At 47.2% G+C, this 23,787-nt stretch overlaps 2 protein-coding genes across 6 annotated transcripts in view; one reads left to right on the forward strand and one right to left on the reverse strand.

The window, feature by feature from the left end:
- MRPS27 (mitochondrial ribosomal protein S27) overlaps positions 1-12,801 on the forward strand; it is a 129,246-nt gene extending 116,445 nt beyond the window's left edge. The window contains exon 11 of the mRNA XM_082620468.1: positions 12,513-12,801. Coding sequence (XP_082476594.1) covers positions 12,513-12,521 — 9 coding nt within the window. The 3' untranslated portion in view covers positions 12,522-12,801. The remainder of the gene's footprint in view (positions 1-12,512) is intronic.
- The window catches only part of MAP1B (microtubule associated protein 1B), a 96,191-nt gene continuing 78,875 nt past the window's right edge, over positions 6,472-23,787 (reverse strand). For 2 of the 5 annotated variants that reach the window (XM_082620463.1, XM_082620465.1), the window contains 4 exons: positions 15,250-21,769; positions 12,069-12,307; positions 10,793-10,931; positions 6,472-8,508 (listed from right to left, as the gene is read on the reverse strand). In XM_082620463.1, the coding sequence (XP_082476589.1) occupies positions 8,441-8,508; positions 10,793-10,931; positions 12,069-12,307; positions 15,250-21,769 (6,966 nt within the window). In that variant the 3' untranslated portion in view covers positions 6,472-8,440. Of the gene's footprint in view, positions 10,932-12,068; positions 12,308-15,249; positions 21,770-23,787 lie in introns of all 5 variants that reach the window. The other 3 variants (XR_014293994.1, XR_014293995.1, XM_082620464.1) reach the window with 3 other exon arrangements.

Consider the following 23,787-nt stretch of genomic DNA (forward strand, 5'->3'; position numbering starts at 1 on the left):
ATGAGGCTGCGGATCGTGGAGTCGCCGTGGGGGGAAAGCGTGGTAGACAAAGGCACCAGTGCTGAGGCCCTGGAGGGAACTGTGCCTAGAGTGCGTGAAGAAGGCCCGTGTGGCTGGAGCGGACTGTGCAAGGCACAGAGCAGCGGGATTTGAGGCCAGGGAGATGAGGGGTAAAGGAAAGGACCGGTGGTGAAGACCGCCAGCCCATCAGTAAGGACAACTACCCCCTATGGTCACTGTGCCTTCCCGACGTGACATTTGTAAAAAGACCCGCGCGGATGAGGCTGCGGATCGTGGAGTCGCCGTGGGGGGAAAGCGTGGTAGACAAAGGCACCAGTGCTGAGGCCCTGGAGGGAACTGTGCCTAGAGTGCGTGAAGAAGGCCCGTGTGGCTGGAGCGGACTGTGCAAGGCACAGAGCAGCGGGATTTGAGGCCAGGGAGATGAGGGGTAAAGGAAAGGACCGGTGGTGAAGACCGCCAGCCCATCAGTAAGGACAACTACCCCCTATGGTCACTGTGCCTTCCCGACGTGACATTTGTAAAAAGACCCGCGCGGATGAGGCTGCGGATCGTGGAGTCGCCGTGGGGGGAAAGCGTGGTAGACAAAGGCACCAGTGCTGAGGCCCTGGAGGGAACTGTGCCTAGAGTGCGTGAAGAAGGCCCGTGTGGCTGGAGCGGACTGTGCAAGGCACAGAGCAGCGGGATTTGAGGCCAGGGAGATGAGGGGTAAAGGAAAGGACCGGTGGTGAAGACCGCCAGCCCATCAGTAAGGACAACTACCCCCTATGGTCACTGTGCCTTCCCGACGTGACATTTGTAAAAAGACCCGCGCGGATGAGGCTGCGGATCGTGGAGTCGCCGTGGGGGGAAAGCGTGGTAGACAAAGGCACCAGTGCTGAGGCCCTGGAGGGAACTGTGCCTAGAGTGCGTGAAGAAGGCCCGTGTGGCTGGAGCGGACTGTGCAAGGCACAGAGCAGCGGGATTTGAGGCCAGGGAGATGAGGGGTAAAGGAAAGGACCGGTGGTGAAGACCGCCAGCCCATCAGTAAGGACAACTACCCCCTATGGTCACTGTGCCTTCCCGACGTGACATTTGTAAAAAGACCCGCGCGGATGAGGCTGCGGATCGTGGAGTCGCCGTGGGGGGAAAGCGTGGTAGACAAAGGCACCAGTGCTGAGGCCCTGGAGGGAACTGTGCCTAGAGTGCGTGAAGAAGGCCCGTGTGGCTGGAGCGGACTGTGCAAGGCACAGAGCAGCGGGATTTGAGGCCAGGGAGATGAGGGGTAAAGGAAAGGACCGGTGGTGAAGACCGCCAGCCCATCAGTAAGGACAACTACCCCCTATGGTCACTGTGCCTTCCCGACGTGACATTTGTAAAAAGACCCGCGCGGATGAGGCTGCGGATCGTGGAGTCGCCGTGGGGGGAAAGCGTGGTAGACAAAGGCACCAGTGCTGAGGCCCTGGAGGGAACTGTGCCTAGAGTGCGTGAAGAAGGCCCGTGTGGCTGGAGCGGACTGTGCAAGGCACAGAGCAGCGGGATTTGAGGCCAGGGAGATGAGGGGTAAAGGAAAGGACCGGTGGTGAAGACCGCCAGCCCATCAGTAAGGACAACTACCCCCTATGGTCACTGTGCCTTCCCGACGTGACATTTGTAAAAAGACCCGCGCGGATGAGGCTGCGGATCGTGGAGTCGCCGTGGGGGGAAAGCGTGGTAGACAAAGGCACCAGTGCTGAGGCCCTGGAGGGAACTGTGCCTAGAGTGCGTGAAGAAGGCCCGTGTGGCTGGAGCGGACTGTGCAAGGCACAGAGCAGCGGGATTTGAGGCCAGGGAGATGAGGGGTAAAGGAAAGGACCGGTGGTGAAGACCGCCAGCCCATCAGTAAGGACAACTACCCCCTATGGTCACTGTGCCTTCCCGACGTGACATTTGTAAAAAGACCCGCGCGGATGAGGCTGCGGATCGTGGAGTCGCCGTGGGGGGAAAGCGTGGTAGACAAAGGCACCAGTGCTGAGGCCCTGGAGGGAACTGTGCCTAGAGTGCGTGAAGAAGGCCCGTGTGGCTGGAGCGGACTGTGCAAGGCACAGAGCAGCGGGATTTGAGGCCAGGGAGATGAGGGGTAAAGGAAAGGACCGGTGGTGAAGACCGCCAGCCCATCAGTAAGGACAACTACCCCCTATGGTCACTGTGCCTTCCCGACGTGACATTTGTAAAAAGACCCGCGCGGATGAGGCTGCGGATCGTGGAGTCGCCGTGGGGGGAAAGCGTGGTAGACAAAGGCACCAGTGCTGAGGCCCTGGAGGGAACTGTGCCTAGAGTGCGTGAAGAAGGCCCGTGTGGCTGGAGCGGACTGTGCAAGGCACAGAGCAGCGGGATTTGAGGCCAGGGAGATGAGGGGTAAAGGAAAGGACCGGTGGTGAAGACCGCCAGCCCATCAGTAAGGACAACTACCCCCTATGGTCACTGTGCCTTCCCGACGTGACATTTGTAAAAAGACCCGCGCGGATGAGGCTGCGGATCGTGGAGTCGCCGTGGGGGGAAAGCGTGGTAGACAAAGGCACCAGTGCTGAGGCCCTGGAGGGAACTGTGCCTAGAGTGCGTGAAGAAGGCCCGTGTGGCTGGAGCGGACTGTGCAAGGCACAGAGCAGCGGGATTTGAGGCCAGGGAGATGAGGGGTAAAGGAAAGGACCGGTGGTGAAGACCGCCAGCCCATCAGTAAGGACAACTACCCCCTATGGTCACTGTGCCTTCCCGACGTGACATTTGTAAAAAGACCCGCGCGGATGAGGCTGCGGATCGTGGAGTCGCCGTGGGGGGAAAGCGTGGTAGACAAAGGCACCAGTGCTGAGGCCCTGGAGGGAACTGTGCCTAGAGTGCGTGAAGAAGGCCCGTGTGGCTGGAGCGGACTGTGCAAGGCACAGAGCAGCGGGATTTGAGGCCAGGGAGATGAGGGGTAAAGGAAAGGACCGGTGGTGAAGACCGCCAGCCCATCAGTAAGGACAACTACCCCCTATGGTCACTGTGCCTTCCCGACGTGACATTTGTAAAAAGACCCGCGCGGATGAGGCTGCGGATCGTGGAGTCGCCGTGGGGGGAAAGCGTGGTAGACAAAGGCACCAGTGCTGAGGCCCTGGAGGGAACTGTGCCTAGAGTGCGTGAAGAAGGCCCGTGTGGCTGGAGCGGACTGTGCAAGGCACAGAGCAGCGGGATTTGAGGCCAGGGAGATGAGGGGTAAAGGAAAGGACCGGTGGTGAAGACCGCCAGCCCATCAGTAAGGACAACTACCCCCTATGGTCACTGTGCCTTCCCGACGTGACATTTGTAAAAAGACCCGCGCGGATGAGGCTGCGGATCGTGGAGTCGCCGTGGGGGGAAAGCGTGGTAGACAAAGGCACCAGTGCTGAGGCCCTGGAGGGAACTGTGCCTAGAGTGCGTGAAGAAGGCCCGTGTGGCTGGAGCGGACTGTGCAAGGCACAGAGCAGCGGGATTTGAGGCCAGGGAGATGAGGGGTAAAGGAAAGGACCGGTGGTGAAGACCGCCAGCCCATCAGTAAGGACAACTACCCCCTATGGTCACTGTGCCTTCCCGACGTGACATTTGTAAAAAGACCCGCGCGGATGAGGCTGCGGATCGTGGAGTCGCCGTGGGGGGAAAGCGTGGTAGACAAAGGCACCAGTGCTGAGGCCCTGGAGGGAACTGTGCCTAGAGTGCGTGAAGAAGGCCCGTGTGGCTGGAGCGGACTGTGCAAGGCACAGAGCAGCGGGATTTGAGGCCAGGGAGATGAGGGGTAAAGGAAAGGACCGGTGGTGAAGACCGCCAGCCCATCAGTAAGGACAACTACCCCCTATGGTCACTGTGCCTTCCCGACGTGACATTTGTAAAAAGACCCGCGCGGATGAGGCTGCGGATCGTGGAGTCGCCGTGGGGGGAAAGCGTGGTAGACAAAGGCACCAGTGCTGAGGCCCTGGAGGGAACTGTGCCTAGAGTGCGTGAAGAAGGCCCGTGTGGCTGGAGCGGACTGTGCAAGGCACAGAGCAGCGGGATTTGAGGCCAGGGAGATGAGGGGTAAAGGAAAGGACCGGTGGTGAAGACCGCCAGCCCATCAGTAAGGACAACTACCCCCTATGGTCACTGTGCCTTCCCGACGTGACATTTGTAAAAAGACCCGCGCGGATGAGGCTGCGGATCGTGGAGTCGCCGTGGGGGGAAAGCGTGGTAGACAAAGGCACCAGTGCTGAGGCCCTGGAGGGAACTGTGCCTAGAGTGCGTGAAGAAGGCCCGTGTGGCTGGAGCGGACTGTGCAAGGCACAGAGCAGCGGGATTTGAGGCCAGGGAGATGAGGGGTAAAGGAAAGGACCGGTGGTGAAGACCGCCAGCCCATCAGTAAGGACAACTACCCCCTATGGTCACTGTGCCTTCCCGACGTGACATTTGTAAAAAGACCCGCGCGGATGAGGCTGCGGATCGTGGAGTCGCCGTGGGGGGAAAGCGTGGTAGACAAAGGCACCAGTGCTGAGGCCCTGGAGGGAACTGTGCCTAGAGTGCGTGAAGAAGGCCCGTGTGGCTGGAGCGGACTGTGCAAGGCACAGAGCAGCGGGATTTGAGGCCAGGGAGATGAGGGGTAAAGGAAAGGACCGGTGGTGAAGACCGCCAGCCCATCAGTAAGGACAACTACCCCCTATGGTCACTGTGCCTTCCCGACGTGACATTTGTAAAAAGACCCGCGCGGATGAGGCTGCGGATCGTGGAGTCGCCGTGGGGGGAAAGCGTGGTAGACAAAGACACCAGTGCTGAGGCCCTGGAGGGAACTGTGCCTAGAGTGCGTGAAGAAGGCCCGTGTGGCTGGAGCGGACTGTGCAAGGCACAGAGCAGCGGGATTTGAGGCCAGGGAGATGAGGGGTAAAGGAAAGGACCGGTGGTGAAGACCGCCAGCCCATCAGTAAGGACAACTACCCCCTATGGTCACTGTGCCTTCCCGACGTGACATTTGTAAAAAGACCCGCGCGGATGAGGCTGCGGATCGTGGAGTCGCCGTGGGGGGAAAGCGTGGTAGACAAAGACACCAGTGCTGAGGCCCTGGAGGGAACTGTGCCTAGAGTGCGTGAAGAAGGCCCGTGTGGCTGGAGCGGACTGTGCAAGGCACAGAGCAGCGGGATTTGAGGCCAGGGAGATGAGGGGTAAAGGAAAGGACCGGTGGTGAAGACCGCCAGCCCATCAGTAAGGACAGCTACCCACTATGGTTACTGTGCCTTCCTGACGTGACATTTGTAAAAAGACCCACGCGGATGAGGCTGAGGATCGTGGAGTCACCTGGGGGAAATATTTCAAATTATTATTTTTTCTAAGAATTTTTCTGTAACCTTCCAAATGTAGTGATGTGTGTAGTTACTATAAATCAAGCTTTGTAAGTCCAAAAAATAAAGACTGCCTTCATTTTAGAAAAAAAAAATGCAATTTTCTGGCCCCAAGGGCATAGTGCAGTTCACTTAAGTGTTGATATAATTTATAGTCAGTCTCCTTTTCTCTTCTGCAAAAGGTACCAGTTTTCTAAGTAAAAAGTAAACCAGTTTGCTAAGTAGTAGTTCTTAAAATTTCAGACTTATGAAAAGTTGGTAGTAGAATTTTATTTTGAATTTTACTTTATGCCTTAAGTATTCATTTTTTAATGAGTGCTTTAACATAACACATTGGGAATAGCTGCTGCAAAGTAGGCCTGCATGATTTTTTTAAATTGACATGAGCAGTTAAATTGCTGATTCATTAAAGTTGGAACATTTTCTATGCCCGTGATGAGTTTGTGAACCATGAAGTAAATGAGACTAAAAGATACGCAAACAAGTCGGATAATACTACAGTGTTTGCTGATTGTTGAGATTATTGTTAAACTGTAATTCGTAATTTAGATGGCAGTATTTATCTCTTTGTTGTAAACTCTCATAGCTGAATTGCTTAAGTCCAAGTTATAGAATTTCAGTGCACTTAATTTTTAATGGAAAATCTTAAACCTAAATTGCTGATTTAAAAGGTACTGTACAACCATTGTATCTGTAAATAACTTTACTTAGCACCTTTTTGTCACTTAGAATAGTATGCAATAGTACTTGAGTGAGCTATTTTGGAAGTAATACCAAGTTCTAGTGTTTGCTTCTTAGTATTGGACTGAATTTACAGTTCCGTTCTGGACATTTTGCACTAAAGTAGTCGAATCCATTCTTCTTTCTTTTTGTTAACGTGGTCTGTACCACTGGTGAGTGCTCCTTAGTTTCCTTACCTGCTGCTACAGAAAGTTCTTTTACATCCCAATGGCTATCACCAAGGCCACAAAATAGAAAAGCTATATTTGTATGCAACACTAACCCTTTGACTGCTAATGTATGTTTCCGCTTGCTGTGCCTTGTTATGGCTGCTTTTTTGTGCTAATAAAGTACGTTTGGTGTTCAAAAAAAAAAAAAAAGACAGCACAGCACACACACCAACTTTTGCCACTTTTGTATTTTATTGTGGAACTGAGGTGTTTCTTTTTGTTTCTTTTACATCAAATATCCTCAATGGAAGAGGGGATATTGCACACAAATATCATAAAAGCACTACATATTACTTTCACTGGAAACTAATTTTCTACATTAGATATGACTGGATAGGATAGAAGTGATGCAGGATTATAAGACATAATACCATACACAGCTGCAGACTGACACAAACACCATTCAGAACAAGAGAGAGGAGTGGGAGGTGCTTCTCAGCCAGGCTCAAGACCATGTCCTTCCAGGGTGGAAGGAGAGGGCTGCGTGCAGCGCCGTAAGCCTGACTCAGTGCCGCAGGGGCGTTCTGAAAAGGGCAGCCCCGGTCTTGATGTCCCATCTCGATGGCTCCTTTTTGGGGGAGCTCCAAATGAGTGCAGAGAAGCTATTTATTTCTTCCCTTCCTTTTCAGTTGTTGATGCTGCCTTTTAAATTAATAAAGTCACAGATTTTTTTTCATAGTAAATAGTTTTAATACCAGGTGAATAACCTAATCGCTTTCAAAGAAATGCTCATCCCCTAGGCTGCTTTTGGTGTGTTGTTCAGTTGGTTAAAAGAGAAAAGCTTACAGTTCCTTTCAGATGGAAACAGGGTCTTTTCTTCTAAATCTGAAGCGCAAAAAAAAGTTATTAATCTAACTCACAATGTCATTACTGAGCAAGAACCTCCTGTGACAGGTGACTGAAGAGGCAAGAAAAGCAATTTCAGAATTGTAGAGCAGCTCCTGAGAGCTGAAATTTGGTAACAGGTAAAATGGGAAGTGGTAAAATTTCCATTAGCAAATGATTAAATCTTATTAAATGAGTACTGGAAAGCTCCTAAACTGTGTAAGCTATTGGAGACACTTAAAACATTCATATACACTGGGGAAACCATTCACTATGACATGTAAGGTTAAGAAAAAAAAACCATTTTTTTTTGGAACACCATGGAAAATGGCATTTAAGGGTTGGGAAGGGGGGGGAGGGTCAGTCACTGTATCCAGCCCCACCACAAGACTGAGAAAGCATGCACAGGGATTGGGTTTTGAGAAAGGGGATAGAATTAGTTAAAATTGAAAATGGAGGATCATCTCTAACGTTTAGTCTCTGTAGAAGTTTAAGAATACTACCAAAAAGTTCATGATCATGAGTGCTATCTCGATGGAATCCCATCATTTAAACAGAGTGTAAATTCCTTTCACTCAAATATTCAATCTATACAATTGGATTAAGTAATCAGTATGAACAAAGCTCCTAGAAGTCTGTGTCAATCTTTAGCTCTCACCATGAATGTACATGGTACATTGTGATGGCTGTTACTAAACTAATTGTGTATTTATGAAACTAGCAAAATTAGGTTAGTCACACAGGTAGGAAAGGTGTCTGGAAGGACAGGAGCAACCTGTAATGTAAATATTGGTGTTCCTGTTATATTCAGGCTCTGTGGTCATCACTGAGAACAATGGATGGAGAAAGGTACTGATCTATTTCATAGGAAAAAGAGCCAGCTGACCAGTGACAGCTTTTGTATATTTTTTCCATTAAATTCCATAGCAAAAAAGAAAAGAAAAAAAAAAAGGGAGTGGGATTGAACGGTTATAACTGAAGACTGGCTATAATTTTCCTAAAATGTTTGGTTTTTTTCTTAAAGCAAAATAATGTACATGTTAAATAAATTTAATTTGGGAAATTGGAAAATAATTCCATCTTCTATCAAAGAAAAATCAACCAGAGGTCTGGATTTGGCAAGAAGGCTGGAAATCTGTTTCTCTTCCAATGCATCATGTGAACCAACTTAACAACTAATTATTAAATTATCATCTTGAGTATCTTAGAGGTTGTCTCTTAAAATACCTTTTAAGTAGGTGAGTTTATACTCACTGAAATCCTTTTTTGTCACAATGTGTTTTCCATCGTGTGCTCGTTTTTTTGTACCCTAAATCAATGCGTTGTTCTTAAGGACTTCAAAGAAATAGGGTAATAAATAAAAGCTGCATTTCTAGAGAAGCCTAAAAAAAATAGAATATTAATTTTTTAAAAAAATTAAACATTTGAAAAATGTAATTCACAGCATTAAGTAGACTGCATTAGGTCCTCGGTGAAGGGACCCGGAAGAAGCATTGTTTAAACCTTCATAGTAGTTAGCAGTGCAAAACACACACTTATCAGACAAAAATAAACTAAAATGTTAATTCTGAAATAAATAACTAACATAGAAAATAAAACGAGGTGATTGTTGACTACTCCGTAGATCTTAGAGTCTGCAGGAGACGCAACTCGACAGAGCCCGGCACAGCTGTCACTGAAAAGTTTGCCACATCTGAACACTGGGTGCATTGATCTGCAACTTGAAACTCAACGTCAGTTTTAATCATGATCTGGCTTCCCAGGTTCATAGTTCAATGATGACAATGATGGAAATGATCTCTGAACTCTACGTGATGAACCGTAGGAGTTGGGAATTCATTTGTTTTCAACGTATTTTTCTTTTTTTGTTTTTTCCAAAAAAGAAAATCCCAAAGCAAATTTTTGCTAGGGTTCTTTGAACTTGTCTTGGCTCTTTTACCTCATGGTTGAAGATCTTGAAAGAAGTACGTAGGATACCACTGGGTGATGTACTCGTAAAGGCCTGGAAAAGTAGCCATTCTCCCCCACTCTAAGATAGCGCATACTCAGATTTTTGTTATGGGACTCAAGGGGTGGGAGGTATCACTATTCCTGGTAGTGATGGGCTTTTAATAAATATTATTACTGCAATATCAGACTTCAATCTCACCGAACTTCAAAAAACATTATTCATTTTTTTGTCTTACGAAACACTTAAAAAAAAAAAGACTGTCACTTGAAAATTTTCTTTGCATTTTCCTGTAAATGAAAACATTTGTTAAAAAGTTCATCTATGAAAAGTTCTCACATATCTAAAAAAAAATTCTGTACACTTGTTCCCATAATTATGCTGAAATTAATGGAAAATTAAAAAAAAAAAAGCCAATGTAAGACAAGGGAAGCTAAATACTGTACACTTGCTGAGAACCTTTTCCACCATTAAGATTCACTGTTTTCCCAGTTCTGATCATAGAAGCCGTTTCAATCTTGAACTTGCAGTAGTAAAGAAGCTATGAAAGGCTCAACTTGCTTGGCTGAGGGGCCTGAGGTGGTATTCAACACGCAATGCTCAGCATCAGACTGTTGCACCAATCAGGCAAGCTCCTAGTACCCCTCCCACGCGCACACACATGCTCCTTTAACTGGAGTATCTATAATCCTACACGGATGTTTTATAAACTCGCTGTCTCACATTAAAAAATAAGTGCATCAAGTATCTTTGTACATTCAAGTCACTTCCTAAGGCAAATTGTCTACCATATGTACTCCCAACTGCTTTGGTATTTGCTTGTTTATCGGGGTGGACTCGGGTGTCTCCGCATGCAGGTTAATTGACTCAGAGTGGACTAACTGGGTGCACAGATGCTGGGAGCATGCCTTAGATCAATCTACTCATGTGTTTGAAGAGTCTGAGAGTTCTGAATGGGGTTCAAACCACTTGCATGTCCAGTCTACACTCACTACATTTTGTCAGTGTGCAGCCTTCAAACTGAAGGAGCTTAATTAAGGCGTGAAAAATCTCACATGCCCTCATTACAAGTTTTGTTCTTTTCCGTTTTCTTCCAGCCAACTTGTTTTAGGAAATTAAGACCCTTTTTGATGACTCAGACTGACACAAGTTGCAAACTTTGCCTATGCAAACTACAGAATAGACAGAAAATGCAGACCTAACTAATGGTTATTTTCTCTTCTCTGCCCCACCCTGCTCTCTCTCTCTCTCTGGTATCTCACCAGCATTCTCTACCATTACATCTCCTCCTCTTGCATTCTTTTTTTCTTTCTCATTTTCTCTCTCTCTCTGTTCTGCGTTCCCTCTCTTTTGTGCGTGCGCGCTCTCTCTCTCTTTCTCTCTCTAAGACAGATGCCTCTACCTAGCAGAAATCAGTTGGGTTTGCTAGTGCATGGTTTCCAAATGTTCAGCAGAGATGAACTGGGGTAGGTAATTTTGCAGTAACTTGAACCCTAGTGTGGGAAGACTGCTACTTCCCTTAGCAATCAGCAAAAACTGAGAAATATTAGTGACTTGTATCACCATGACACAGTATAGCGTTTGGCAGGTAACAGTTCAGCGACTTATTTAGGTGAATTGACTTTTGTTAGAAAAGGTGGTTTCAAACTGAAGAATTTCTGGAAACAAAGTTCAAACCCTGTGGTGCGGCTGGCCTGGTTGTTACAGTTCAATCTTACATGCAGGGAAGGACTCATCTTGCATAACCACGGTACTGCTGCTTGCTAAAACCATGATGTTGAGCTCCTGCTGTTTCTCATGGGTCTCCTGGTACCATTCCCTCATCACTTCCGAGTCATGAGTTGGGATCAGGGTCACCTGCAGGGAGAGAGAAAACAACTGCTGAAGAGCAGAACCGGAAATCGGATGAAAAACAAACAGAACAACAGCGAGGTATTATTAATTAGACCATTAGGCCATTAGAAAAAGAAGGGCAAAGAGAAAAATCTTCTACTGTCCTTAGGAAATTCAAAGAACTTTTCAACTTAACGTTTTCTAGGAACCAGAATAAAGCTGCCAAAAAAATCAGTTTTTCTGGGGGAGCTGAAGACTGGAACCAAAAGCACGTCATTAACTCATTGGTTAATCAATGAGTTGTCGGTTTTTCAGTTCTTTAGTGTTAAGAAGTGCTTTGGTTAAGGTGGAATTTCTTGTATTTCCTTTAACATAACTGATCCTAAGAATAAACATTTGTATCTTTAATTTGTGTGTGTGCTTAGGGGCAGAGGGTTGGGTGGGTAGGCGGGCACTGGCTTGAACAGTAAAAATCCCACCTTGTATTCAGTAAGAGGCCACTGGGTGTTTCTCATTAGATTTCATATGATGAAATAACCAGCATTTTTATTTAATGTTATGCAAGCACAGTTTACTGAATGACTGTACAAAACCATAAGGAAAACTTAGATAAGCAAAAACCATAGCTGACATAGTATTAAGAGTGGTTCGTGCCTAGTTATGATGCTTGGGACCCAGGAGTATCCTGCTGGGGACCATTTTCAGCACTGCCCCTGCTGCAGAATCTCACTGGACAGCCGATTTTCTAAACGGCCATATTCCAAGTTTTGGTCTACTTGTGAAGCACAAAGGAGTAAAGACAAGTCCTTATCCGCATCACATGGAAATATGACCACTTGGTTACATTGGTTAATATTCTTGGTATATTAGGGTGAAGGGCAAGTAATCTTGGTCCCATTTTGCAGATAAATGTATTATGCTTTAGGGTGGTAAAGTGGCTTTCCTCCAAGTCCCTGATGGCTGGTGGTAACAAGAATACTTTTAGACCGCCTTCTGTGTGTTAAGTCCACTTTGTCCTCAGGACAGTTTATGTGTGGCAGACCCCCCGGGGTACCTCATGTGGATCCACAGTCATAGTGGTGCCTCATTAAACATGATCCCTTCCCTCTGCCTCTGGACACAGCTCCATGTGCAGTGCGGACACTGTCCTGGAGCTCTTACCTGCATGTTGCTGCCCCACTGGGCCTTCCCTTCCAACAAGGCGTCCAGGACAGCCCGGCTGGGCTCCTCAGCAGCGGGGTCATTCCCACTCACCACGTAGTAGGACGACCTCACTCTCTTGAAAAATTCAACATCGACGTTCTTACTATTGCTGTGGTTGGGAATATAGCACAGGTCCAAGTACACAGGGGGGCCTGGAGGCACAGCCGAGGGCTTGGATGTCTTGGTGTTTCCTGGCCCTTCAGTAAATGAACAAAAATAAAGAGGAAGCCGGGGTCACAGGAATGCGAAGAGACCCATCTGTCCAGTACACCTTCCCTACCCCTTCCCCAGAAGGTCCTCTAGGACATGGCGAGGGGGTACTGGGCATTCCCCTCTCTCAGAGAGGGCGTTGAACACTGGCGGTTTGAGAAAATATGACCTGGTTGTTCACCATCTCAACAGGAGAAATGAAGAATGGAATGTTTCCCTTTGTGGACAACCCATTGGGAAGAAGAATTCAGGCCTTCCTCAAAGATGGAACTAGGTAACACTCCTCCTGAAAGAGCTACTAATGTGCATTTTAATTTGAAAAGTGGTCTAAGAAACAGATTTTTAAAGGACAAAAGAAAATATCTGCATTTCATAAAACACTGTTAAGCAATCTTTGTAATCCAGTTAAGATCTCATTTGAAAGCAGTTTTGCCCACAGCTGAATATTATACCCTCACATTCGACCTAGCCAGTGGTCAGATCTTAATAAACATCATATGATTTCCAAGACCCTCAGCACCTCAACCTCATTTATAAACTGATGAAACACTGTATTCTCTCCTTAGGACAGTATTCTAAAATGTGAGACATCTCTCCTTAGACAAGATCGGATACCAAACTTTGGCAAGAGGAAGGGTCAAAAAGACTAGGCTTTCTCTAGCCAATCAGGACATACCAGACTGAGGTCAGGCGCATGTGGCAGCCAAAATTCCCAGTCTAAATCAGAAAGCCCGGGCAAAGTAAAGATTCAGACTAACCCCAAAGTTTCTGGGCACCTTGTTTGGTGAGCTGGCTTTCTGATTTGTTCTAATTAGAAGGTTTAAACTTTTTGAAACATTAATACAACTAGCATTCTAAGGCAGTGATTCTTTCCCTGGCCACATGATTAGAATCACTTAGCATGCTTAATACCAGGCCCCATGCCCCAGAGTCTGGCTTAATTGGGCTGGGGTAGGGCCTGGGTACCACCATTTTTTAAAAGCACCCCAGCTGATGCTAATGTGTATCTGGTTTGAGACCACTGCTGTAAAGCCATTTAAAATACTAGCTGGATCCTATATATTTAATCCTCTTGCCTTTCTCCATGGGATGTATAGAGGCTGTCATCCCAGAGTCGAAACCAGCAGTGAATTCCATCAGTGGTCTAGTTTTATTTTCAGGGGGGTAGGGAAGTGGTGAGAATCAGCCAAACTGGTATTTGGATAAACCGACTCATTTTATGAATGGATTAGCCAGCCTTTATAATGAACCTAAGCTAAAAGCCCTCAACATATCCATGTGTAAGTCTCCCCGAGAATTCTGACTTGTAACAGAAGTGTGTGAGTTACATTTCTTCTAATGTTTAAAAATGTCTGCGGTTTCCCCTTGCACACTAAATCACTCCCATCAACACCCTTGAACATTGCTCACAGCAGCCCAAACCGAGGGAACTGCCAGAAGTCGACCAGGTTTGTTTTAAAATTAATTAATAGTGGAATTTTATCTTTTTAAAAATCTACTGGGGAAGCATCTTCAAAGTAAGTTCAAATTAACTCACTTTGCCTCAAAATTCTTTAAGTGACCAAAAAAAAAAAAAAAGTTTAAAAAATAAATCAATTGTGCGGGCTAGAGTGTATGTTCAGCAAGTTTGGTAGCAGATTTCAGTTGGATTTTATCTGTTTGGATGGATTTCATGTTTTCTCCTAAGTGCAGGTCAAGTTGTCAAGTCCTTTAGATCAAGGAGTTAATTATCTGGTGGTTTTCCATTAAGTCTAAGCATGAACAAATTCAGTTTGTTTTCTACGTGCAAGTAAAAAGAGGAAACCTGCTAAGACCTGAGTCTTGAAATTGATGCTCCATGTTGCTTAAAAGTAAAAATTTGTAACTGTAACTAATACTTCCTAAAATGTACTGAATTTGAGAGTCCCAAAGGTTCATCTCTCAGATTTTCCATAATAAATCAAGGAAGTGTTGCTTAAATTATTGCTTGCTTTACACATTTGAGTCAATTTATGTTACTTTTTAAACTGTGATCTAAAATCCCTGAATAACTGTGTAAAGCAAATAAAATATATGAATTCAAATCCCTGTAATTGGTTTGAAGCAACAAAATTAAGCTGGGCCATCAGAGACCTGTTCCATCAAAAACCCAGGTCATTGCTGAGACCTTGATAAGTCTAAGAATCTGAAGTCAGGGATATCTGCTCTTGCCAAGTGAATTTCAATCTGAAATAGAATGCTGAGTCTCTGTTAGTCAGGCCGTGTGGTCAGAATGGGATAAGTGGAGCCTTGGATGCTTTTCTCTCTATTTGTACTGGGTACCCAGTGGTCAACTGAATTCGCTGGTTGATCAAACAAAGCATTGCCTTTAATGGGGATGCAACTCCAGCCTGGTAATTTTTTTCTATTTAAAAACTGTATAGCTTTTAATTTTTAAAATGTTATAACTTTATTTTAAATGTTTTTGTTTTTTAAAAATGGAACCTAAATCTTGGACCTATGCTGCTTATTCCAGGCTTGGCTTGGAACTCTGGTTCTCCCTAGGCCTTTGAGAGCTCCTGGCCTGTGTCACCTCAGCTTGATTCTGGGGCCGGCGTGGCAGAAGCCAATGCCAACAGAATCTCCCCGAGGAGCATGAAACACACGTCCTTGGTTCTGAAGATTCAGAACAAGGCTGCGGTTGCTGTGTTGCAAAAGGGAGCAAACCCAGGGGTCGCATCTGGGAAATCAGAGCTGCCCTGGGCCATAAGCTGAGCTACCACCCCCAGACCTACAGGCTACACTGGGCTGAGATCTATACCTTTTGGCAGAAGAAAACAGTGAAGGGAAGGGAGAGCACCAAGTTGTGTTCCCTCACCTCCCCAGTACAAAGTCAAATGGAAACGCAGAGGCTGCAGTGAAAAGTAGAATTGTCGTGTCCTGTACCAGGATGCCAGCACCTTCCACCTACCTGCAGTCGCCGTCTTTACCGATTTGGATGTGGAGGCGTTCGCGGCATTCTTGGTCTCCTTGTCTTTCTCTTCTCCACGTGTGGTTTTGACCTCAGGAGTGGTGGTGGTTTTTGTTGCTTTTTCCACAGATTCCTTCTTCTTAGGAGAAGCCACTCGGGACACCTTATCTGAGGAGTCCTTCAAGGCCCCTGGCTTGGGTGACGCTGCAGAGGGCTTGGACTTCCCATCACCCTTCTTGACAGGTGAGGACGACTTGGTCTTTGTACCTGGCTTCTTGGTTTTGGTCTTCTCCTTCAGGTCCTTCTTCAGAGCTTTGCCCAGGTTCTGCTCGATGGCCAAGGCCTCCGGGTCCATCATGGACACATCAGGGTGGCGTGGAGAAGGGCTGCGGTCCTGCATGGGGGCCGGAGGTGGATCCATGTGTTTGTACGTGACGGTTTTGTCTGTGGGGATGGTTTCTGATTCATCTTCTGAGTCGATATTCGCATCAGCTGTGATGGAGGGGCACTCTTCTGTCTCCGGGGGGACATCAGAGTCGGTCTGGGATGGGGCTGACTCACTGACTGAGGTGGGAGGGGTTTCATCACATTGTCGGCCCTGGGGCTTTCCTCCAGGAGGTGGTGGGGCTCCCCCTGATTGGGTGAGGGGCTTCTCCGATTCTTCCGTTGGCTCTTCACTGGCAAACCACTCGAGAGGATTGGGATTAATGAAGGAGGGTGAAAGCTCCGTCTTGGGATGCTTGTATTCACAGGAGGACACAAGGCATAAGTCAACATCCTGGCGAGCCTCGGAGGGGGACTTCTTTTCAGCAGTGTAGCACTGGTCTGAAGTCTCATAGGCATATGTAGACGCCTGGGGGGTTCCAGCACTTTTATCGGGGGTCTCGTAACAGTATGCGGAGGTAACAGGGGTTCGTGTAGTTGTTGTCGATGTCTCATAGGAGTAACTTTCAGACCCAGGGAAACTGGCAGTTTTCTCAGTGGTCTCATAAGAGTAGCTGGAATCCCCAAGTGTGTGGCCACCCTCTTCAGAGTCATCATAGCCATTGCTGATGTCATCCAGGAGCCTTTGAGACCGCTCAGTCTTTTCGTAGCTGTAAGCACTCACTTCAAGGGTCCTTATTGTCTTCTCACTTATCTCGTATGCGTACCCAGACTCTTCAGGACTCCGTGTGGGCTTTTCAGTAATTTCATAGGCATAGCCACCATCTTCGGGAGTCTTGGTGGTTTTCTCAATGGTCTCATAGGAGTAGCCTGTGTCACATGGGGATTTGGTGGTGCCCTCTGTTTTCTCATAGTAATAGCCACTCACATCTGGGGTCCCGGTAGTTTTCTCATAAGCCTCATAGTCGTAACCTTCTTCATCTGGGGACCTGGTTGTCTTCTCAGGTTTCTGATAGGCATAGCTGAAGTCTCCAGGTGTCTTCCCTCCACTGTCCTTCTCCAGGCTGGATGTGGTCAAATCTCTCTTCAAGGCTAGATGGTGTGGCATCGTATCAAATAACATGGAGGCACGGAAGCCATACGGCTCTGCAGATGCTGCACCCATTGGTGGGGGAGAGGCAGTGTGGCAAGCTGCTGTGCTCTCTTTGACTGCAGAGGTAGAGTCTGAAAAACTAGGGGAATACAAAGGAGAGGACTCTCTCGGGGTGAGTGGAGAGATATCAGATTTTGGTGAGAGCTTCTCGCCTTCCAGACTTTGCACTTTTTCAGTGGTGAGCGAGGCATATACGGATATATCTCCGGGAGGAACAACATCAGATAGAGTATCTTCTTGGAGAGGAGAAGCGATCTGAGAAGGGGTGTGTGCGGAGGAGGTGGACGGGGAGGCCTCCACCTGAGAGACTGAGATGAGCTCAGAAAGATCATTATCTTGGGTGTAGGACGGCTCTTCCGTTGGTGGGATCTTGTGTGATAAACTAGAGTCCTGCATGTCAGAAGGACTGTAGTCCACCTCAGTTGGCCCATTTTCAGTGATGTGAAGCATACTTGCACCCACTGTAGGCTGATCTGGAGACTGACGACTGAAGTCCATAGCAAGGGAATGCTCAGGGGATTCCTGGCCAAATTCAATAGACATCGAGGATTGTTCAGATCTGTGATCTTGAACTGGTGTCCTAGACTTGGCTGTTTTAGGGGAGAAGTCTGGTGGAGAAATTGACATTGGTCTTGGGCATTCTTCTTTAGACGGAGACATTTCTGTTTCCTGGAAAGTGGTAGGTGTTTGCACGACAGACACTGAAAGGGAGTCGTCTACTTCAGTGGAATGTGGGGAACCAACCTCAGCATGCAGCGAGGGAGACACATCATCTGTTGTCGGCTCTGGAAATGAGCTCGTAGCCACAGAAGCTGTGGAGACCGAGGCCACACCCTCCATGTGAGAGTATGTGTCTTCTGCCACACCCTCATCCACAGGGGTAGCTGACTTGTCTGAGACAGTGCCTTCAGAAATGGACATCTTAGTGTCTTCTTTAAAAGATCCAAACTGACTGACATCTATTTGTGTAGGAGAAACATCTCCTCCTAACTTCCTTTCATCTAAAGCCAGTCCTGCTTGAGAACTCATGGCTTCAACATCATCAGTTTTCTTTTCTTGACCAAAGTCTTCCTTTATCGGTATAAAGTCTGTGCTTTTCCCTTCCTGTTTGTCTGGGGAAAGACCAGTGGAAGTCACGTCAGAAACTGGACTTATTTGGTCTGGAAAGCCTTCTTTTCCATTCTTTCCTTCAAAGGGGCTTTCGGTACATATATCAGGAGCCTTGTCATCCGCACTTAGAAAACTTTCATATGCAGACTCAGATCCAATTAGGGGAGGGCTCCGTAAAGGAGACAAAACTTTTTCAATAGGAGACTCCGAGTCAGGCACAGGTTCATCCATGGGGCTTATGGAAGCCCTTTCACTCTCATCTTTGGCATCACTGAATTCAAAGCTCACTGGGACTGCCGCTGGTTTTTCAATGACCTCTGTGGGAAGGTGACTAGATTTCTCATCAGTGGGAGATTGGTAGTACGGTGTGTGGCCAGCACTGCCAGTCACAGACTGAGATGGAGACACCACTTCCAGGGTCTTATCCTCAGGACTGGCACAGTGTTCTTCCACTACTTCTTGGGTCACCTCCAGAGATGCTGGGACTACTTCTGCCTCTGCTGAGACTTTAATCTCACTGGGTGTCAGAGAAAAGTTCACGCTACGTTCACCCAGCGGGGTCTTTTCTGTGGGTGATGATGGAGATGGACTCAGGGACGGGCTCTTAGGTGGGCTAAGTTTTTCATCTGAAACTGCTGAGACAGTGTCTTTGATCTCCAGCGTGGCACTGGCTCTCACGTCTTTCTCTTCAGAGCAGTAGGCATCACGTAGAGCAGATCTGCTGAATTTGTCTTCCTCCATGGACGAGGGTGGTGAGATGGTGGAGGCTGAAGCACTGTAATCCTTCCCATCAGTGGCATCTGTTTTTGACCCTTCAGAAAGTCCGTTGAGTGATGTCACAGCAGGTTTGGAGTATTCCTGAGGATACAGTGAAGACTCGTATTTGGTGACATTTACAAATTCTTGAGATGGGGACTCGGTCTCTTCATTGTTGGTCTCGTCACTCATCACATCTCGAGGAGTAGACATCTCGTCCATGGGGGTGGGCTCACTGGATATCTCAATGGTAGACTGGGTGTAGCCGGAGGTGGCAGTGAATTCTTCAGGCTGGTCTTCCCGATTCTCCTCGTCGGAGGCAGTGGCCTCACTCTCCGAGCCTCCGGGTAAAGTCTCATCGTGAATTGAAGATGCAGGTTCTTGGACAGGAGACTGGGCTCCTGCTAGCTTGGTGGCTGTGGTAAGGAATCCATACTGGTCCTCGGCACCGCTAGCCTCTGCAGCCTTGTCAACCACGGCCATCACGTAATCTTCAGCTTCAGCCTTTTCGGGCTCGTAGTCTTCCTCTCTGGCATCCTCAGCTCTGTCCTCCTCGTCGCCCTCCTCCTCGGATTGTTCAGCTTCTCCCTTCTCCAGAGCCTCGTCCCTGTCTTCTTCTGCTCGGTCATCACCACTGGCCACCGACTCCCTCTTCTCCTTGACGTGCCCGTCGGCCTCAGCCTTGGCGCTCTCCTCCTCCTCCGCCGCCAGGCTGTGCTTGGAGGTGCTCACACACACCCTCTCCTCTCCGTCCTCTTCTGGCTCCTCGGCCTCCTCGGTTTCCGCCTTCTCTTCATAGTCTCCGGTCTCGGAGGACTCCTCAAAACCCGCTCCTTCGTCTTCAAACTTTTCAGTGTCCTCCACCCCCTGCTTCTCGACGGGCTCCAGCTCCTCGGGGGTTTGCTCGCACTCACCCTCCCCTTCAGTGGTGGTGATTCCCTCATCGGGGGACTCGGCGGGACCTCTGGTGACTTCTGTCTCTTTCTGGATGACATAGGCTTCAACGGGCTCACTTTCCTTCAGTTTCTCTTCATCTTCGATCAGCTCCAGCTGAGGCTGGATGTCTTTTGCTACGTCGACCTCTTCAGCCTTCAGCTCTTCAAAGTCCTTGGTCAGATCCTCGGGGGATGACATAAGGGACCTCTCGGCTTCGAGTTCTTTGGCGGGGCCAGTGGTCGCTATTCCAGCCGCTGCCGCCACAGCTGCTGCAGTGGCCATGGTGCCGGCGGCCACGGCCACAGCCTCTGCAGCCTTGCCTTCCTTCTTAACGACTTTAGTTTTCCCCTTCTCCTTCAGCTGTGCAGCAGCAACAGAATCTTTCTTGACAGTGTCTTCCTTCTTGGGTACTTTTGGTTTTAATGCAGCCGGTTTTTTTGCTTCAGATACGGGAGTAGGTGATTTCTTTGCGTCTTTAGGAAGTTTCTTAATTTCTTTTTTGGGTTCCTTTTCCTCCTTTTTAATTTCCTTCTTTTCCTCCTTCTTAACTTCCTTCTTGGCTTCCTTCAGTGGGGTTTCTTTCTTAACCTCTTTTTTGACTTCTTTTTTCTCTTCTTTCTTGATTTCTTTTTTGACTTCCTTTTTCACCTCTTCCTTTTTTGGTTTTTCCTCCTTCTTGACAGGTGTTTTGTCCTCCTTTTTAGCCACTTCTTTCTTTGGCTTTTCCTTTTCCTTCTCCTCTTTCTTTTCTTCGGGCTTTGCCTTTGTTTCCTTTTTCACAGTCTTCTCCTTGGTGACTCTGGGTTTGACGTCTGTGCCTTGCTTTTCAGGCCCCTCAGCTTTGGCCGGAGGCAGCTCTTCTTTGCTGGGCACCTCCTTTTCTGTCACTGGAGGTTTGGTTTCTGTTTTTACTGGTTTGTCTTTTTTCACCATTACCTTGTCTTTGCTTTCAACTTTGGGTGTCTTTTCCACGTGATTAGCTTTTGTGACTTCAGGGGTTTCTTCTTTTGACTCCTTTCGCCCAGGTTTGCTGGGGAGTGGCTTTGCAGCTGGCTTCAGGCTCTCCCGGCTGTCGGCCCTCTGCTTCAGTCTTACTTGTTTCACAGCAGGGGTGGCCACCTGGCCAGTTAGATCCTTCTGGGTGGCCAGAGGCTGTTTCAGGAAGTCCAAATGTTTGAGCTTTTCCAGTCCTTCCAGGATATTGTATTGGGTGCTGTTGCCAGGAAATAAGACTCGGATGATTTTCTCTGCAGGGTTTGCTGGATGCCACACAATCAAAGATGAGACTGAAGTTAAGTAGGAAATTGGGATATCTATTTCTTGACCGTTAGGCAGGGTTAGTTCAGCCTTGTCTTTGTTGGTGCCAGTCCACTGCTGCATAAAATACTGCATTTCCTTGCTGCTCTTGACTGGGTTAAGCACATACATCTCTAGTTTACCAACTCCCATTTTTTGGAAAAGAATGACAGGATCAATGGTATTGCCTACACTTCTGAACAGAGGTTCTGGCTTCATGGACAATTTGTTTAGGTACTGGAGAGTGAAGCAAGCTTCTTCTATGCTTCTCTTCATCTTGATGTTTGGCTCTGGGTTTTTCAGATTTTCAGGTACATTGAGAAATACAACTCCTAAGTCGGGGGAGATGAGGTTTTTCATCCAGTCACTATTTGTGGTGGAGCCCTGGGACTGTTCTTCCTCGAGCTCTGCGATTTTCCGCTGGAGCACGCTGTTTATTCCAGGCAAATTGTCATCCCCAATGTGGGTGAGCAGGATGGAGTCCACTCGGTCCAAGTGTCGGATGAGCTTCCAGAAGCAGGATTTTCTTTCTGATCCTCCGTTGATGAGCATATTGAATCCATTCACTGCAAACAATGCAGAATCGCCCCTCCCTCCTGGAAAAATGTAACAGCAGGGCTTGGAGAGCTTCAGAAATCCACCTGATGTGGGAGGTTCTAGGATATCAAAGGGAGATGGGACTTCCACGGATTCTGAGAGATACTCGGTAAACTCGGAAAGTCCTTCCATTTCTGGCAATATAGAAGCGGAGTTGAGTTTAATATTGATGAAGTCTTGGAGATTATGTCTGTCAAGATTGGAGTTTTTCCAGTCCCCTTCTTCGGGACAGAAAAGGGTTAAGCTGGCTTTGTTGGCAGGATGGGTGGTACTCAGTAACTCCCCAATCTGGGATTTAAAAAATCATAAGAAACAAAGAAAGAAGAAATTTAAGTGACTGTCATCACTGATCCATCCTCTCCATCTGTCACTAGGTATTACAGGATCACTGGATGCACACAGGGCAAATGTCAGAGATGTTGGTTGGTAAATATTTCCATACTGGTAAGTGAACAGCCTCTGCCCTGACCACTCCTACCATTCCCTTCTCCCTCGACTCCCTACTCCGCCCCCCCCCCGCCCCACGCAGACCTCCCCCTCAGACCTCGCCACCATCTGTCCGTGCCCAGCAGCGGATCTTCAGACCTCTGCTCCACTTCTAAGACTAGTGACCATCTGGATGGTCAGTGCCTGTGTGGTTATGAAATACCCTGGATACAACCCCTGGGTACTTGCCATGCAAAAATGCCCTTTAAAAAGCAACAAACTATCACAGGGGATGGCTCGGTGAGTCATTTCACCACTGATATAAAATGTTTTCTTTTATTCCACTGGGCTGGGCCAAAAGGACTGATGACACATTAAATGAATTTTGATATAGTGCACATGGTGTCAATTTTTAGAATTTGGTAGGTAGAGAAGAAAAAAGTTTGGTGGGGTTTTTTTTTGCATCTTGGAGACCGGAAGTTATAGACTGCACATTACTACAAAAAATTACTGGTTCTGGCATCAGTTCACACTATGTAAAGCATGAATAGTTCATCCAGCAGATTCTCTGCAAATACAGACACTCTGAAACCAAGATGGTCAGAGCAGTTGGATAATTATGTGAGCAAGTAGCCAAAATTTGTCCCCCATTTGCTCTTGTTTGAATCCAAGGTGAGATATTCTACTCTATTACAATTCCTGTTCTTTTCAGGGCAAGCTGGGCATGAGTGGCTAAAATCAAATCTGGCTGAAAAGTTTTCAACACATTGTTTAGTACTGCAGGATGGGAATGCAGAAGAGTTAACTGGGACCAAAACAGAGACTGTGACTTAATGAAAATGCTGTTTTCTTTCTCACTCCATATTATGGCCCTGTGCCTAGTAGGTAGTGAGGGAGAACCATGCCATAAACTCCAGTCTTCTTCCTTCAGTTAACAGCAAAGCTCATAAATCAGCTCAGAGTTTCCAGTGAAAAGAGCTCTGTGTCCTTAATGGTAAATGATGAGGGCAAAGCAAAGATTTCATTTGGTCCAGGCATCCCTGAGCCAGTGGGTCTAAACTCTTCCCTTCTAGTATTGGAGTGGTTTTCTCTGTCTCATACAACCTCCTGGATACCAGCATTCTGAGGCTACTAGTATGAACGTTTAGAAGGGCTGAATTTTCCAATGTTAGATTGCAGTAAAATAGCCATTTTTGTTTTGTTAGCCTATTTGTCCTACATTTTATGTGAAGGGTCACAAAACAGCAAAACAACAAGTCTTTCTTTGACTTTGCTGTTTTCCTCTGACTTGACGATCTTCTATAAAAGGGATAAGAATCAACTATTTTGGAAGCTAAGAAAACTGATAAACAGCAAATAGTAGCCATCCTTGGGGGAGTCTTTGCTCAAATTATTTGCTGACCAAAGCAAACATCAGCACCAACTATGGCTTCTTGTCCAGTAATTAGCATAGACCCACATCACCATCACTATAGAACAGTTACAATTGTCTCAATCCTAATTTCCACACAGAGCACATGCAAACTATTCATGTCTTATAACACATTTTTGAGGAGAAATCCAGGATAACTCAAACTGCTGAGTCTTTAATAGTGAAATGTAAAAATTAAGTTTAGTTCATTTTAATTTTTGAAATTCTACCCTGAGGGGTGTGGCAGGTAAAGGTATGATCCAGCTGTGTGCAGGGGGTATTCAGTCACTAGCTCTTTTTATGTGAAGTAGGTAATCATCAAGATCAAGGAGAAGGTAAAAGGACTTGAGGAATACCTCCTTACTTTCCATCTTTTCACCTCTACCCAGAGAGTTTCTATGAAACGAAGGAAATGACCCCCCCAAAGGAAACAAAGCTATGCAGAATTCTGAGGAAGTCAAGGGCCTTG

Source organism: Mesoplodon mirus (assembly GCF_964341445.2).
Source record: "Mesoplodon mirus genome assembly, chromosome: 5".
NCBI classification, from domain to species: Eukaryota; Metazoa; Chordata; class Mammalia; order Artiodactyla; family Ziphiidae; genus Mesoplodon; species Mesoplodon mirus.